The 15,984-nt window shown below is 42.8% G+C and overlaps 2 protein-coding genes across 3 annotated transcripts in view; one reads left to right on the top strand and one right to left on the bottom strand.

Moving 5' to 3' along the window:
- The window catches only part of LOC120902073 (diencephalon/mesencephalon homeobox protein 1-like), a 91,569-nt gene that overhangs the window by 12,824 nt on the left and 62,761 nt on the right, over positions 1-15,984 (bottom strand). The gene's annotated exons all lie outside the window — the stretch shown is intronic.
- Positions 10,325-12,033, top strand: LOC120902074 (regucalcin). The gene is made up of 5 exons (XM_040310560.1): positions 10,325-10,499; positions 10,600-10,707; positions 10,965-11,390; positions 11,467-11,605; positions 11,735-12,033. The coding sequence occupies exons 1-5, from the start codon at positions 10,340-10,342 to the stop codon at positions 11,937-11,939; spliced, it is 1,038 nt and encodes a 345-aa protein (XP_040166494.1). The 5' UTR covers positions 10,325-10,339; the 3' UTR covers positions 11,940-12,033.

The following is a 15,984-nucleotide window of genomic DNA, read 5'->3' as shown; positions in this document are numbered from 1 at the left end:
AATTAACGCCAATTAATACCGCGGCCACTTGGCGGGCAGCATCACCATCACCAACCGGCTCCTTACTAATTGATCTGTCAACCCACGAATCACTCAATTGCTTGCTTCTTGTGCTGCCACTGTCAGGCCCATGCCAGGCCCAAAAGGCTAGCTCGCGAATCGCTCATTCACACCCCCCCCCCCCCCCCCCTCGTCAACTCCCTCCCGTGTGTTCGATTGTTCGATCTTGTCAGCCACAGTTCCGTGGCAAGGACTTAGGTGCACGTCATCGCAGCCTAAACGTTCGTTTAGGAGTGGACCATCACCCTCCCCAAACGGGTCCACCGGGCCGATAGGAACGCACGCACGCCCATCCCCAGACCGTATCGAGTCTAATTCGTATGATGAACAAATTTTATTAGTCATAATTAAGATTAATTAATGCATCCAAAACCATATGCCAACGTCGCTGGGCGGAAGCATCGTGCCACTGGATGGCCATTGTGTTTCAGTATGGGTAGAATAGGGGGGTGTAAAAACGGGAACACTGACACACACAACTGACAACAGTGCCAATCAGCTCAAGTAGCACAAAACATCTCTCAAGCGCATCGCATTCGTACGCAAACCACTTTTGCTGCGTGACACTTGGCGGATCTTGAATTTGAAAAGCGAATGAGTGAGTGGGTCCCGCCTTCCTTCTTTGCATCGTTTGCGATCGAATTGATTTGAATAAATGTGTATACAATTTAATTTACGAATCTCTTTAGAAGCGGAACGGGTTTCGGTGGTGGTTGGTGTGGAGTTTTCCTTTATTGCTGGATGACAAGTACAGTAAATGGTGGTCCTTTAACGAGCGTTTGATCTAAATTGTGTTTAAGATCGGTTACAACAGACAACAAATGGGACATGCAGTTTATTTAAAAAGAACCATCACTGGGGTGTCGACACGTGAACAATGGATGCTGGTGTTGCTGGAAGTAAGAGTTTTGCCCTTGAATTGAACTGTTTTATTCACAATTTTCACTCAGGGAGGAGGTAAATGAACGAGAGACTCTCCTCCATCGATCATGTGAAATCACTCAGAAGACATTAACGCTTCAATCGAACCAGCATGGAAGGGGGGGAAGACAGTGTCATGATTTATCTTAATCTGTTGCCAGACATTGTGCATTAAATCACAATGCAGACTGACGCGTTCGTTGGATGTTGACCTTCAAGGAGCTGTTGGAGATGGTATAGGAGGCATTTTTGTATGTATTTCTGTTTTTGAGTGCAAAGTGGATACACTACATACCTACTCACTGATTAAAATAATGATTTTAAGATTTTTGGCTCCTTTTACATAAGAATTTGTGATGGTTTCGAAATGGTTGGTTAGCGTAAATTGAAACTGTCCATATTGATCGATCGTTATTTTAAACGTTTTTATGTATATTCTTAAGTTTAATTATTAGAGCCTGAGATCCCCTAAGGCTATTAGAAATTGGAACTGAACCTTTCGTGACTTTGAAACTACTACCTTGCGCTTCTCGTTTTAGGCACTGGTACTGGACAGGTCTTGTAGCTGATTAATAACAAATGTATTTCTGAACTGAAACTGATATCGTATCTATCCCTGTCCGGAAGGTGATGATACACCTATTAAATCTTTGAACTGATACTGTAACTATGCATGTGCTACAAAGGAAATAGATCTCTTTCTAGTTCAGGAATTGATACCGAAAATCATTAGTCATTGATCTAACATCTACTATCTATACGGAAATAGATCTCTTTCTAGTTCAGGAATTGATACCGAACATCCTAGTCATTGATCTACCATCTACTATCTACACCATCCGATCCTAGAACTTATACTAAACACATTCCTGATTAGGAGCCTAATGTTGAACCTATTCAATTCCTGGATCTGATTTGGAAATCATTCAGTTCTAGAACTGATGGCTGAACTTGTATGGTCATAAACCATTCCAGATTCTGGGATTGAAACCAGACAAGGGAGCTTGTAGCAAATCCAAATGCCGGTTCAATCTCTGTCAACTGCTATACATCTTCTCCTTCTTCTTCTTCTTCTTCTTTTGGCTCAACAACCGTCGTCGTTCAAGGCCTACCCGTACCCCTTGTGGGCTTTGGCTTTCAGTGACTTATGGATTACCCCACCATAGCAGGATAGTCAGTCCTACGTATGGCGGCACGGTCCTTGAACCCATGACGCCCATATACTATAGATACCCTGATACCCAGTTATACATACCAGATACTATCCTTGAACGACCGAGACGACCGCCTAGTCCGCCCACCGTTAGATCCACTAGGTATAGGACCTTTCTGGTTAAATAACTGATGCTGAACCTTTCCTCTGATCTGATTCAAGAACTGATGTCTGAACTTTTATGGCACTGAATCTATCCTAATCCTTGGCCTAATATTGAACCTATTTAGGTCCTACAATTCAAGTTAATCCAGACACTTGTTACAAATGTACTAAAATTCGATCTGAACCCAAAATCAATCCGACATCAAGCCTTTTATAGTTCTAGTAGTTAGAACCTTAATCTATCACCGCATAGGAAACTCTGTCAAACCTATCTTGGTTGAGCTCTAAGCGAATCCAAGGATTGATCTTTGCACAATACAAATCATTCTTATTATTAATTTTAAAATTATTTTTAAAAAAGTTTCAAATTCCTTAACAACCTGGCTACCAGAATAAAAAGCAAACTTTCGCTGCTTTCAAGCAAGAAGCATGACAGAACAGACCAACGGTGGACACTAATACCTTCCGGAGTTGGTCCGATGAAAAGCGGATGCCATTCTCATCATACTTTAAAAGACTTTCGGTCAAAATAAGGCTGTATACGTATAATTTGAATAATTTATATGATTTAGCTCCTTTAGCCTCTTCCTCCCTGTTTCTAATGCCAACGCTACTCTAATGCTTCTTGGCGCTGCTCGTCCTATTACCAACTAAAGCATTTAAAAAGAAAACCACCTTCTTCCTCTCCAGTCGTACGCGGCAAGCTCCTACAATTCCATTCGCCGAATTGCAATGTTTTCTCATTCGTTCGGGCTAAGGATTACTGCTCCGTCTCGGGCGGTGGTATCACTGTTTCACACCATTGTGCTAAACTAAACACACATTCGCGTGCACGTTTACGGTTGCTAAAGTCAAAAGAAAAGAGCATAATTCGGTTCTCGCTCCCCTTGCTCCTTTGCTGCTGTTTGCGAAATGTTGCCGCTCTACTTCGTTTGAATATCGTTTTTAGCAAATTATGCTTGATGCAATATTTAAGCGAAAAAATTGTTCCATTTTTTTTGGGCTGCCATTCCGGGCTCCCTCGCTCCGGTTTGGTGTTGTTCGTTTTTATTTCATTTTAAACCTTCCTAATCTGCCCTCCCGCCGGGGTGCGTCCTTGCGCGTCATCTTCCTCCTAGCAAGCATCTTGCTCCTTGTTTGCCTGAGTCTTGAGGAGGTTTTGACACCGTTTTCTTTCTTTCTTCCCAGAAGGACAGCCGTCTCAGATAAGAGCAGAGGCAGAAGAAAGGAAGCAAAGAATTATACACTTTCTTTCCCGGTCTTTCCGCCTGTAGTGACTGCTGGGGCCAATTCTTTATTCCGGCAGCGGAAGCAACACAACGGTAGAAGAGAAAAGTAATCACAAAATGATAAAAATGTATTCATTCGGATTATAATTTTATTCTGCCCGCACTTTGGTACCTTTTCCCTGCACTTCTCGTGGCGCTCTCCTTTTCTCTTCCTTTTTGCAACATTTATGCCGAGACGCCAAAAAGGTTAGTATCGGCAGGGGCACACACTTTCATGCTGTTTCCCACTCAGCACGATTTGTTATTTTAGCCTTTCGTGCGCAATTCTGTTTTAGCCATTTATATTTTTACACTCCCTGCCTCCCTCCCTCCCGTCCCGCACAACGATGGATATTTTTGCCGACTGTGCCACTCTCGCTATCAGGTTCAGCGCCTTTGCAGCGCCAAGACGGAAAGGCGCAAAACGATACCAGAGTATCCCTATTTATTTCCCCTGCTATACTCGCTCGCAGGGAAAGAAAATCAAGAGTGCACAATCAACTCCGCCCACTTCGTTTTGGGGTGGTTTTTTCCTTCCCGTTTTTCGTTCTCCATTTCCACGCGCTTTCCACGATGGCGTTGTAGCACACCCCCTCCCCCACACCCCCTTCCTTTTTCACCCTTTGTTTACGCCTTTTGGTCGCCTTAATGTTTATGTTTTCTTTCACATCCGGCAGAACGGAAAAGGGGACAGTACGAACGGTTTTGTGGGTGACAAAAGAGGCAGCCGGCGTTTGGGTTGCTTTTTGCTGCAATGGTTTGCTTTTGCTGTGTGCGTATTTGGCTCGCCGTTTCTTTTGTTCCAATTTGTTTTTTTGATTCGATTGCTTCGTACACTTTGCCAAGCTCGGTGTGGATGTCACCGTGGGGGGATTTCGTGTAGATGCAAAAAATATGATTTAATTTCTTATTCATGACCCGAATTTGAAGTTTCCCCGCATTTGTTTCCTTTTTTTTCGACACTGTTTGTACCGGGTTTACGTGTGTGTGTGTGTTAGGGGTGGGTTAGTAGCAAAACCGGGATGAAAATTTAATGGTTGATTCTGATTTCTTGATTGTATTAGATTTATCAAGGAAAGCTTGCGCCATATTTTATTCCTTCTACGATGCTTCTCGATAAAAGTATGATGTATTTCAATTCATAACTAATATGATTCATATCTTCATATTTTTATTATTTTAAGAAACAATTGATAGAGAATGAAGTTTTTATTTAATAATTTTTTTGATTGTTTGTATAGCATTAATGTAGCAATTATCCTTTTCATTCTGTTAACAGCTTAACTTAAAACAGTGCAATATTTTTATAAAAGTTGGCATGTAATTTATTTATACAGCTGTGAAGTAAAAAAAGCCTTAAAACATAAATAATAAAGTTTAAAAAAAAAACATTTAAAAAGAAGCTCTACAATGCAAACATCCTGGAAGCGCCTGAAGTTATGCTATTGTATGGAATGAAGGTCGAGTTTTTTTCTTGGTTATGCTCAATTTGCATTATTCAAATACTATCTTTTGTTCAGCACTTTGTTTGGTTTATTGTATAACCTTTTGAATATAGATTTGTTCTTCTGCTTTGTTAGTTTGTTTGAAATAGTTATTTTTTCCGCATATGTTTTGATAAATTTTATATAAATATTAATGTTTAGCTTTTGCCTTTCATTGAAATGTTTTAATTGAATTTGTAATAAGTTTTAAGTAGTCGATATTGAGCTTTGATTGCAGGGTTTGATTTACAGGGTATTCCAAGTCAGTTTCGAATGTAAACATTGTTCTTCACCGCATCCAAGATGTTTTTCAACAGCTATCAAATGATTTATTTGCTTCAAAATGAAATTTTAGTTTTAACACTTGATTTTCAACAGATAACAAAGAACTGTCAAACTCAATCCAGCTTGAGGCGTGTTGAAATGAAAAATTAAAAATTACTTTGATGATAATGAAACGTCAGATTGATGTGGATTAACATCTTGCACGCGGTGAATAACAATGTTTACATTTGAAAGTGACTTGGAAAACCCTGTAAAATGAATGAATACATTCTCTCCTACAAGCTCTATTAAACCATAATTGTAAAATTATTGCATACTTTTAGGCGCATAGTAAGGCCTTCCTGCGGGAAACGTTCAATTTTCATCTTTAATTTGTAAAAAAGGAATTTCAGTTAAATTTCGTGAAATCTCTTACGTAAAATATGAGTAGTTCCATACATTTCTCGTTTTAACATGACGCCAACAAAACAGTTGAACCTTTTTAAATGTTTTTTTCAGTCATCTTTAAACAAAATTGCTCCAACGGTTGATGCCACATTCACGTTCGCAAAGAATTACCCATGAATATGCATTACCCAAACATAAAACCACACGGGAGCTCACAGCCTAAAACGCATCGGCGCTCTAAAACGTGATGAGATAAAAATAACACACACACACACACTACATTTCAACCACCACCGTCCTACGCCGAACGTTGGATTACCGAAGGTTTTATTGGCCAAAATCCACTTAGCCTCGTACTGTTTCTGACGTAGTCATAATTTCACCACCCATCATGCCACCCATCCATTGCTTTTTACCGCCCCTTGGGGGTGGTGGGGCCAAAGGCAAATTAACCTACTACCACCGACCACCCCCCGCCCACCGTGAGCCGTCACCCACCGGGGTGCATTAAAATGGGCTAAACTGAATTTTATTTCATTTCGGTAATCAAAAATGCATGATTGTATGGGCCGCACTTCTCGTGGTCGCTGCGCGTCTTTGCTTGATGGATTCCTGGCAAGTGGTGCCGAGTGCGGTGCGGCACGAAATAAAGAAAACCAAACCGCTCCCTGCTCCTCCATGCCACCCGTGGCAGTAGTAATGTTTCGCAATTTACTAATTCACGACACGAAAGTGATGTTTGTGACACCACCACCACCGCCACCGGAAGTGAAAGCATCCAAGCGTGTGTGTATGTGTGAGAAAAATACAGAACAGCCAAGAACATTCCCGGTGAGAATTGTAAACACACACACACACACGTGTGTGTATGTGAGGGACTACTGACAAGCCCGCCAACAGGCAACGTTCAACACAACACGTGAAAGCTTGGCCTCCTTTGATACGCAGCTTAATGTCAGTCATCTCGTAACGGTTGTGTGCTAGGCGCCTGTGTGTATGCAGAGTCCCACACACACTGCATGACATGATAATTCCCTGGCAGCAGGAGGAAAAGAAAATGCTGCTTCTGAGGGTGGGCAAAAATGCAAATTATACCTCATAAAATATGATGATGATAAAATTTTATTTCATCAAAACCGAGCGCGCTCCGCTGCACGCTGGCAAAAAATGGGCACCGCTCTGGGGAAGTGGGGATAAAAGGGAGCGAGAGAGATAAGGAGTGGCGCAGAGGAGCCTGGCGAAATAAAATAAAGAAAATGGCTTCGTTATTCATTTCCACTTTTTACACCAATCCACGACATAATGCGGTAACAGTGGAATGCGGCAATGGAAAGGGAACGGAGGAAAACTCGCAAGAATGGTTGGAAATGTTGGTGGAGTCATGAAAAACTCCACCACCACTCGTCGCCTTTTTCTTTCTTCAATTTCGTCTGATTTTTTGCCAGTGCGCTCTCTGTCTCCCTCCTTTTCCCATTGGGAATGTGTTTTGTGGTTGGAAAACGTTAAAAATTTAAGCCACATCTTTTTGCACATTTTACTTCGTTCTTGTCTTCCACGTTGCAGTGTGATAAAACAGCTTCCACTAAGAGCAGTGTGTGTGTGTGTGAGAGAGAGAGAGATAGAGTGAGAGAGCAAATAAATAAAAGCACAAAAGCATGGAAAGCTTTAGTGAGCGTGCGTGAGAGCAGCAGTTTAATACAGTTTCCCGGAAAAAAGGGAAACCATGCCTACTTAGACCAAACATTGAGCCTTTTTTTTTGTTGCTGGTTTTGTTTTGCTTTGCCGGCGTGTGTACCGGCAGCATAAATTAGCATACCGATGAGGGCAATTATTGCATTTGAGGGGTAGCAAGTTAACTCCGGGCACGTATTCTGCGAAAGCCCACCGTCCCATTTTAATTACGCCCTCTTGTACGTGTGTGTGTGTTTGAAAATTTCATAATTTTCATCCAATGTCCTTTCACCACCCTTCAGCAGATCAGCAGTGCCGCCGATAATTGAATCCGAACCACTTTCCGACTCAACCGGATTGACTGACCGGGGCAAACGTGATTTTCGGTGTAATGAAGGTCGTCTCCCTCACCCCGCCCTCCCTCCAACCCCCCGGGTTGATGGTTTGTGCATAATAACGCAGATTACTTTTCGCAACGCGGGGGCCTTACAAAAAAGGGAATCAATTATCGGAGCGAAACATCAAACGGGTGATGATCGTGATGTGATTTTAGGTGGTGTGTGTGGGTGTTTTTGTGCAGCGAGTTTGTACGGGTAAAAGTTTTATTTTTTCGCTGCTTTCTGTCTGAGTGGAGGAGGAAGTAGGGGTGGGATGATGAGAATGTTTGAATAGTTGTGTAATGATTATACACACTGATTACGGCTAATGGATTATCGGGCGGTTGTTGCTGGGAAATTAAATTCACTTTTGGTACTTGGTTTTGCACCCAGGGATGCAGTGAGTTCGTTCAAAGAGGAAAACTTGGTGTGGAAATTGTCCAAATTATTTAAGAACAAATATTAATAAATAAAATGTTAAAATTGAAAGTTTTCAAGACACAACTACTACTGGTGTTTGCTTAACTTTTGTTTTATGTTTTAATTATATTTTCATTGGAAATCAAACCAATAAAAATATGAATTACAGGGGTTGTTGTGGTTGTTTTGTTTGGTACCTTAGTGATATTTTCATTATTCGCTTTCTATATTTTTTGGAATTTAATCATCATTTTTTCATTATTTCACAAATAAATAATATGTATCCCTTGAACCCAACCCTTAAATCGTAAGAAAAAATTAAGCAAAATCGGAAAACATCGAAAATCTTTGGGAAAACCTTGTATGTTGTTATACATATGATATGATGAACATGAAAAAATGAGATATTTTCCAATTATATGTGCTTTACAACAAATTATCTCAAAATCTAAGATCATCCGAAGGATTTATTGAAATAATTGATTTATATTTAGTTGACGCGTATATTGCGTATAATAGAAATTCTAGGAAAACCCCTAAGAAATGAAAAATCCTCATTGATGCATTCAATTGCTAACATTAATCCTCACACTCATTCAATTGCTTTTGGTTTGATATAGCTTGACTACACCATCTCTTTTACAATGTAAATATTTATAATCAGCTTAAAATTATGCACTAACGGAAAAATGAAGGTGTATGCTCTTATTTATTAAATTATTTGCTATCTGTTTTAAGCGAATGATAATTTTAATACTGAAATAGAATCGTTTCAAAACTGTCTGAATGAAGAAATAATGAGTAGATGCGACCTTTCCTGGAATGATAGCTTGCTGCAGATAAAATAAATTTATTTGTATGTAAAACATTTTGATAAGTATAATATAATTGTGAAAGGTGTGGTTTTGTTATCGCGCATGATCGTTACTAGGTTGCCCTAGTGGACGTAATAACCACAAATCTGTGTTATTCTTCGAACCATCGGCTGCTTTCTAGAAGCGTAACGGATTGCCCCCACGCGTGTGCTTTTAGTTTTTGTGGAGAGACATAAGAGCTGTCAGAATTGTAATAAATGCTGTTGCTAGAAACACATTATCACATTAGCTTACTTTCGGGCAGCTTTTGATAAGGTCTAAAACGTGTTGTTCATTCCAACTCCTCTTATTATTCAGTTTTGCAGTGTTCAAGATCAAGAACAATCTTACAATTGTTCTTACCCTTAGACATGCTTTAGTGCTTTACAACCAACAAGCGTAAATAGAGCAGTGGTTCAATTGCATTTTAAAATCTGACCTACTACCGCTCAATCAACAGAAAAGAAAAACTCATCCACATCACGTATACGAACCTTGAACTTGAACCAACACACTGGCGCTTACGCGCTTGGTGTCCAAAAAACCGGAAAACGAGCTCAACCTGCCGGCAATAAAATCAAATTAATTACCCTCCATATCACACCATTCGGCAATCACCGCCATTGAGAATAATTGCGCTCCGTCTTGATTAAGCGGGGTATGGCTGCAGCGACACAGATAGCGAATACCATACCATACCGACAATCGTGCAATAACTCATCCAATGTCGGCCGGTGCATCGTCTTATCGGTGCACGACCCTTTCGGGTGTTGTCGATACGGCTTGAATGAAATATTTGAAACTCGAGCAATGGGAGCAGGGAAGGCAAACGAAACAGAAGACAAAACTTTCCTTCGGCTGACAGTGAAATCTTTATCACGCTGACAGAAGTGACGGTCCCCTATCACCAACGGTCGCACGATTCACAGGGGCACGAACAGAGAGAAGAAAAAAAACGCACCCCGCTGGAGGTTCAAATTTCAAAAACCCGATCTCAGCACTATCTCGACATGGCACGGCGAGCGAAAGCCAACCGAATCAAATCTTCCAACGAAACAGCCAAAAATCGTTCGAATCCCGCTTATCGATAGGACACATCCTTTAATGAGTGTAAAGTGATCGTTTAGCGTGGGGATGGGACCCGACCGCGCGATAAGCGGGATGCTGCCGACGAGGAACCGGCTGCGTTACTGATAACGAACTGCCCGAACGGTCGCGCAGAAGATGTAACGCAACATCTTGGTGGTAACGCTTCAAAGCCGGGTGAGTGGTAACGCCGGCCCGGTATAAAAGAATGCACTCGGTACCGGTTGGCGGTTCAGTCGATCGTAGCAAGCGGTTGAAAAGACATCATTCATTACAACGTGCAAAGCCTCCCCGGGACAAGCAGAAGAAGAAGATGGCCTCGTACAAGGTTGAGCAGCTACCGTCACCACTGTCCGTGCTTGGAGAAGGTATGTGTGTGTGTGTAAGAATATGAAAGTGTTTCAGGATATTCAGTGGTGTGCGATGTAACACATGTGAGTTAATAATGCTGTTCTTCACACTCGACAGGACCTCACTGGGATGTGGAACGTCAGAGCCTGTACTACAACGATATCTACGGAGGATCGATCCATCGTTACGATTATGCCGAGAACAAGACGTACAATGCTACCATCGGTAAGTGTTTATCATTCAAACTATTTAAGCAGTTGTTGTGAATTGCGTTTAGCTGAAGATTAGGTTCAATTTCTTGAGATTGTTGTGCCTAATTTCACTTCCCAAGATTGCCCACGACAGCATTATGTAACTCCTCCGCTTACCGGCTTAATCTCAATGTCATAAGGTCACATGCCTACTTGGACCACGTTGTGCAATAACCCGCAATAATCGCTTGAGGATATTAACGAATTCTGATTGTTCTGTTCCTCTTCCAGATGGCTTCCCGGTGATTTCGTTCATCATACCGGTCAAGGGTAACGATCGGCACTTTATCATCGGCACCGACCGGAAGGTGACGCTCGTCGACTGGGACGGTCGCTCGGAGAAAGCGACCTTCGTGCGCACGGTCGGCGAGGTCGAACCGACGATGGAGGATAACCGTTTCAACGATGCGAAGGTTGACAGCAAGGGACGCTTCTACGGCGGTACCATGCGCCTCGAGGCCAAGGGTGACATCTTCGAGATGCGACTCGGCACGTTCTACCGGTACGACGCGAAGCAGGGCAAGTTTGTGACGCTGAAGGAGAAGATCGGTGTGTCGAACGGGCTGTGCTGGAACGAGGCCGGCAACCTGTTCTACTACATCGATTCCTGCGATCTGGACGTGAAGGAGTACCAGGTGGACGCGAATGGAGACATCTGTAAGTGTGTGTGTGTGTGTGTGAGCTTGTTTACAATCTTTGTGTTTTAACAACAAACTTTTTTTGTTTTTGGTAGCCGGCGAGCGTGTGGTAATTGACTTCCGCGTCAATGGCGAGCGGCCCCCGTTCGTGCCGGACGGTATGACGATCGATGCGAACGGTTCGCTGTACGTCGCCACCTTTGGCGGATCCACCGTGTACAAGGTGAACTCGAAGTAAGTTTGCAAACGTAACGATTTTGGTCGCTGCGTCGTGGCCTTCGCAAGTTGTTTACAGTGGTTTGTTTTGCTCTCTCTCCTTCTCTTTGCGTCGCTTCACAACCACACCTGCGCGCGCGCGGACAGAACGGGCAAGGTCGAGCTGGAGATTAAGCTGCCGTGCGAGCAGGTCACCTCGGCTGCATTCGGTGGCCCCAATCTGGACATTCTGTACGTGACGACGGCCGCGAAGGAGTTCAAATCGCCGCAGCCTGCACCGGCCGGTGCACTGTTCGCGGTAACAGGGCTGGGCGTCAAGGGTACGCCGATGTATCCGGTGGATCTTAGTTAATCTAACTAAATAACTAACGTAACTACTTGTAGAGTTGTTCTTATAATGTGCAATAAAATGCGTACACCGCTTAAACACGAGTAATTACAAATAAGCTCATGTTTAAGGGTTTCAAACACACACAGCTGAGGCATGAAATCAACCCAGATGGACAAAGGGTTGAGACAACAACTCCCCGCAGGAGAAGGCGTAATAGATTCCAGCTAGAAACAAGTCAACAACTCGTGTGTGTTTTTAACCCCCGTCGGATTTGGGCGAGAAAAAAACACCACCGCTCGCGGGTTTATCCATGTGGAACTAGCCGCGCTCTGGCGGCTGGTTTGCGGTCGATTGCCGCCGGCATCTTAACCGCGCAATATGAGCCGGTTAAACGCTTAATCATGTAAATAAATTGCATCCGTTACATGAGGCTTACCACAGTGCTGAGTGCCGCGGGGTTGATGCAGGAAAGGCTTACCACCGTTGCAGCCCCTAGCCCGAGAGAAGGAAAGCGACTCGGGGATGAAAAAGAAAAAACAAAAACTAGGGAATCTATTGCAACCTTTTTGACGGCGCGGTTTTGGGTGCCGCTTTCTTGCCCTTCTCCTCAGTGTATCGATTATTTGAAAAGTGTGTTTAATGACTTCCGAACCTGCGGGCGGTTCCTTTTTTGTGTGCCGCTCGTGTGACACACTGCTACCAACGGTATCACTCACTCACACGCTGTGAGGGTTGGTTTTGTTTTGCTCCGGATGCACCGCCCTGGGTGGGATTTTCGGTTTTGTTATTTTAATGCTTCTTTTTTACTACCATGTAACATTGGCATGTTATCACCCTAAATGGATAAAAAAGAGGACTGGAGGACAGGAATAGGAATTATTGCAAAAGTAGCAAGCGCAACCATTATAAGGAAGGAATGGCAAAAGTGTTGTGTGTGTTAAATTCGCACAAGAATGATTAATGTTTATGTAGCAAACAAACAAAACAGAAACACTGAAGTGACAAGGAAAAGGTTCGGGAAGCGTAAGTCTTTCCCAGTATCTAGAAAGAACACACTCACACCGGTCCGGTAGTGTGATGCAGAATAAATGGAGCGTTCTAAATGGTACGCGCGCTCTCGAGCACTCCGGATATCCGGTGAAGTCATCCGGCGAGCGTCGCACCACTTGCATTGCGAAGTTCATTAGGCGAACCAGCACCCCGACGTTGCGTCGTCATGCCCCTCGAGTGTCCTCTAAATGCTCTAAATGCTAATTTTGATTGCAAAAATCACCCTCACAGGGGGAAAGACACAAAAATCTGTTTTCGGAGGCGATCACCGCCCCGTGATTGTTCGGATTGTTTACGACAAAGCCGTTTCCCACAAAACGGCTGGTCGGTCGTGTTTCGGGGAGGATGGAATTAAGAGGTATCACCGACACCGAAGCATGCAAGTCAAACAGACAAAGCTAACTAGGGGGAAATGGTAAGAACTGCTGATGTCATTAGGATTTTGGTCTATAGGAAGATCTTGGTTGTTTCTTTTATATAGAATGAGAGAGAGAGAGTGAGAGAGAGAGAGGGAGAGAGAGAGCATCCAGACACCGGCTTCCGGTTTCGTGTAGAGCAAAAGTCGTGTCGGTAGCTCGGTAGTCGCTCGAAATGGATTTTGGGAACTAAAGACCGAAACGTCGTTTAACCTTAAATCTATCATGTTCTGAGGGTAAGGTGAGGGTTCTTCGTTAAATTGTTTCAATCGAATGCCCTCTTCGGCTGCATTCGAAACGAAATTATTTGCTTTCCTTTTGTGTGTTTGTGATTGCGAATTTCACTTTGAGGGGTTTTTATCGTGTCCTTTTCCTGTGTCGACGGAATGGTTTACTTCCGTTCGGTACGAATCGCTTGCGATAATAACGTCATTAAGGAACTGATTGTTTTGTTTCATTCTTTTTTTCTATTTGCTGTGTCTTCTTTTGTTATTTTAATTTGTTTGTTATGCTTGTTAGCTCGTTTAAGTTGATTGTTTTTTTTTTGCAAATCTTTCTATGTTTTGCAATGTATTTGGAATTTCTGTTATTGTTTTATATTGATACAATTGTTTTTTTATCTTTTATATAGTTTAAGCTATTTTTCTGTTTTATATGTTAATTTTGTGTATTATATTATTATATTTTTACTATTATCTGGGTTTTATTTTTTTTCAAAAAAATGGGATCAATGCTCGATCATATTCTCTTTATTTAATTATGTTTTTTTCTTCTTCTCTAAATCTACTCCACAACCCATGACACTGAATTATGCAGGCTGTCTCCTAGAATAAATGTTAACCAATCCGTTCCATTCTTCAACCAGCAAGTCTTCGACCTGCTTCAAACAAAGCAATGTCACGTCTGGAGAGGAAAGAAAACAGACCCACAACAGCTTCGCTCGCTCGCCTTTTCCTCCACCAATCTCTACGGACAAATTAGCAATTCGGGTGGAATAGAGCTTGAGCTTGATGGGGGGGGGGGGGGGGGAAATGGGAAAAGCAATGGCCCTCGGCCCGGACCAAGACCGTCTTCTGCAATTGCAAATGCAAGGCGCGCAGACTCATTCTTCTTTCCACCAGGACGTGGTTTGTGGTTCGTTGCGGGCGGTTGAATTTCATAAAAGTTTAAAACCCATCCCCAAACAGACAGTTGTTCTTTGTGCTGCTTCTCTGCCGACTGTTGCCCGAACGCTCTTGCACGATGTGGAAACGAAAGCTCAAAGAACGAAATAAGGAACAAGAAGCGGAAATGGAGGGAGAAGAAAATATGAAAATGCACAAGTTTTTTTTATGAGCGGTAAGAAATAAAAGAAAATAAATAGAATCATTCCCGTTGGTCCAGTGGGAAAAGCGGAGGAAAGAATGAAAAGATGAAAACTCCAACTCACCCTGGGAGAAAAGGTAGAAAGGAATATTACGTTACGCTTGTCAAAATCTACTTAAATCAAATTGCACTCCACGCAGGAGTCTCCTTGGAGGTCCAGAAGGCTTCTTCTCTCCGTTTCTCTTCTATGAAAACCGATCGATAGCGGGCGTGTGGCTGCGGTCCGACTGTCCCGAAACTTTTAAAAGCTTTCAGGGCCCTCGATGCGGACGCAAAAAAGGATTATAGGTCGAGAGAGGTCGAGGGAAAATATAATAAAATGCAGGACAGCAGCAGCAGCAAAGGTACAAGGGGCGTCGGTCATTTGCCTTATTGGGTTGATTGAATTTAGGAACTAAATTGATGAAAGCCTTTTTTGTAAGCTTCTCGTGTGGGTTTAGTTCAATAAGTTTTTGATATTAAATTGATTTTAAGGATCAATTTGTTTTTGGGAGTAAATTGGTTTGTTGTAAAGTTGATTGACGGAGAGAGATTCAGGAGCAATAATGGTAAGGCAGCCTAAGTTATGATAAGACAATTTCGTCCCTTTGTTTGTTTTGTGCTTAGCAAGCAAATAAGCTGCAAGCTGTCATAAAATTAGGCTACGTTCTTTGCACGACGCCATTGTTACAGGCGATAAATTGCTGCACCTTGGGAAACAATTCCAATTTCTCCCCCCAGCTCGCTCTCGACAGTAGGGATCCGTTTAAGGTTAGTTTCGCTCGATCTCCAAAGTTAATATTGGCACAATTTATTTACTTTCATCCTCCATCCAGCAGCAGCAGCAGCACCGCTCCAGGCTCGCGCAGTATGGGTGAGTACGCACGAACCAATGTCGGTAAGGCGCACCGCGCCTTGATGCCGTCTAGGAACGTTGGACTGAAGGAGGCCGGGAAAGGAATTTCCACCGAATTGGCTTTTCCACCGAGGATTGCTGTCAAAATTTTCCTCTCTTTCACACACACACATACGCTCAATGTTCGATGATGCTTGCGTAAGAGTGTGTGGAGCGTACATGGAGCGTTTAAGCGGCAGCACACAACGCAACATCGTCCATCCAAGTGTGCCAAGTTGTGCGATGTTTCCAACGCAAGGCGCCCGTACCGATACGATACTTTTCCATCCGAGTTTTCTCTCTGTATCGCTTTTCCTCTCCCTCACCTGCTCCCAATGCTTTAAACCTATTTGCTCAATAT

This window comes from Anopheles arabiensis, chromosome 3, assembly GCF_016920715.1.
Source record: "Anopheles arabiensis isolate DONGOLA chromosome 3, AaraD3, whole genome shotgun sequence".
Taxonomy (NCBI): domain Eukaryota; kingdom Metazoa; phylum Arthropoda; class Insecta; order Diptera; family Culicidae; genus Anopheles; species Anopheles arabiensis.
Note: the sequence above shows the minus strand (reverse complement) of the source record. Positions and strands in the feature narration are given on the sequence as shown.

Coding starts and splice junctions, on each gene's coding strand:
- LOC120902074 (XM_040310560.1), top strand. CDS start 10,340: ATGCACTCGGTACCGGTTGGCGGTTCAGTCGATCGTAGCAAGCGGTTG. Junction 10,500..10,599: donor ACTGTCCGTGCTTGGAGAAG/GTATGTGTGTGT, acceptor CACACTCGACAG/GACCTCACTGGGATGTGGAA. Junction 10,708..10,964: donor GACGTACAATGCTACCATCG/GTAAGTGTTTAT, acceptor TTCCTCTTCCAG/ATGGCTTCCCGGTGATTTCG.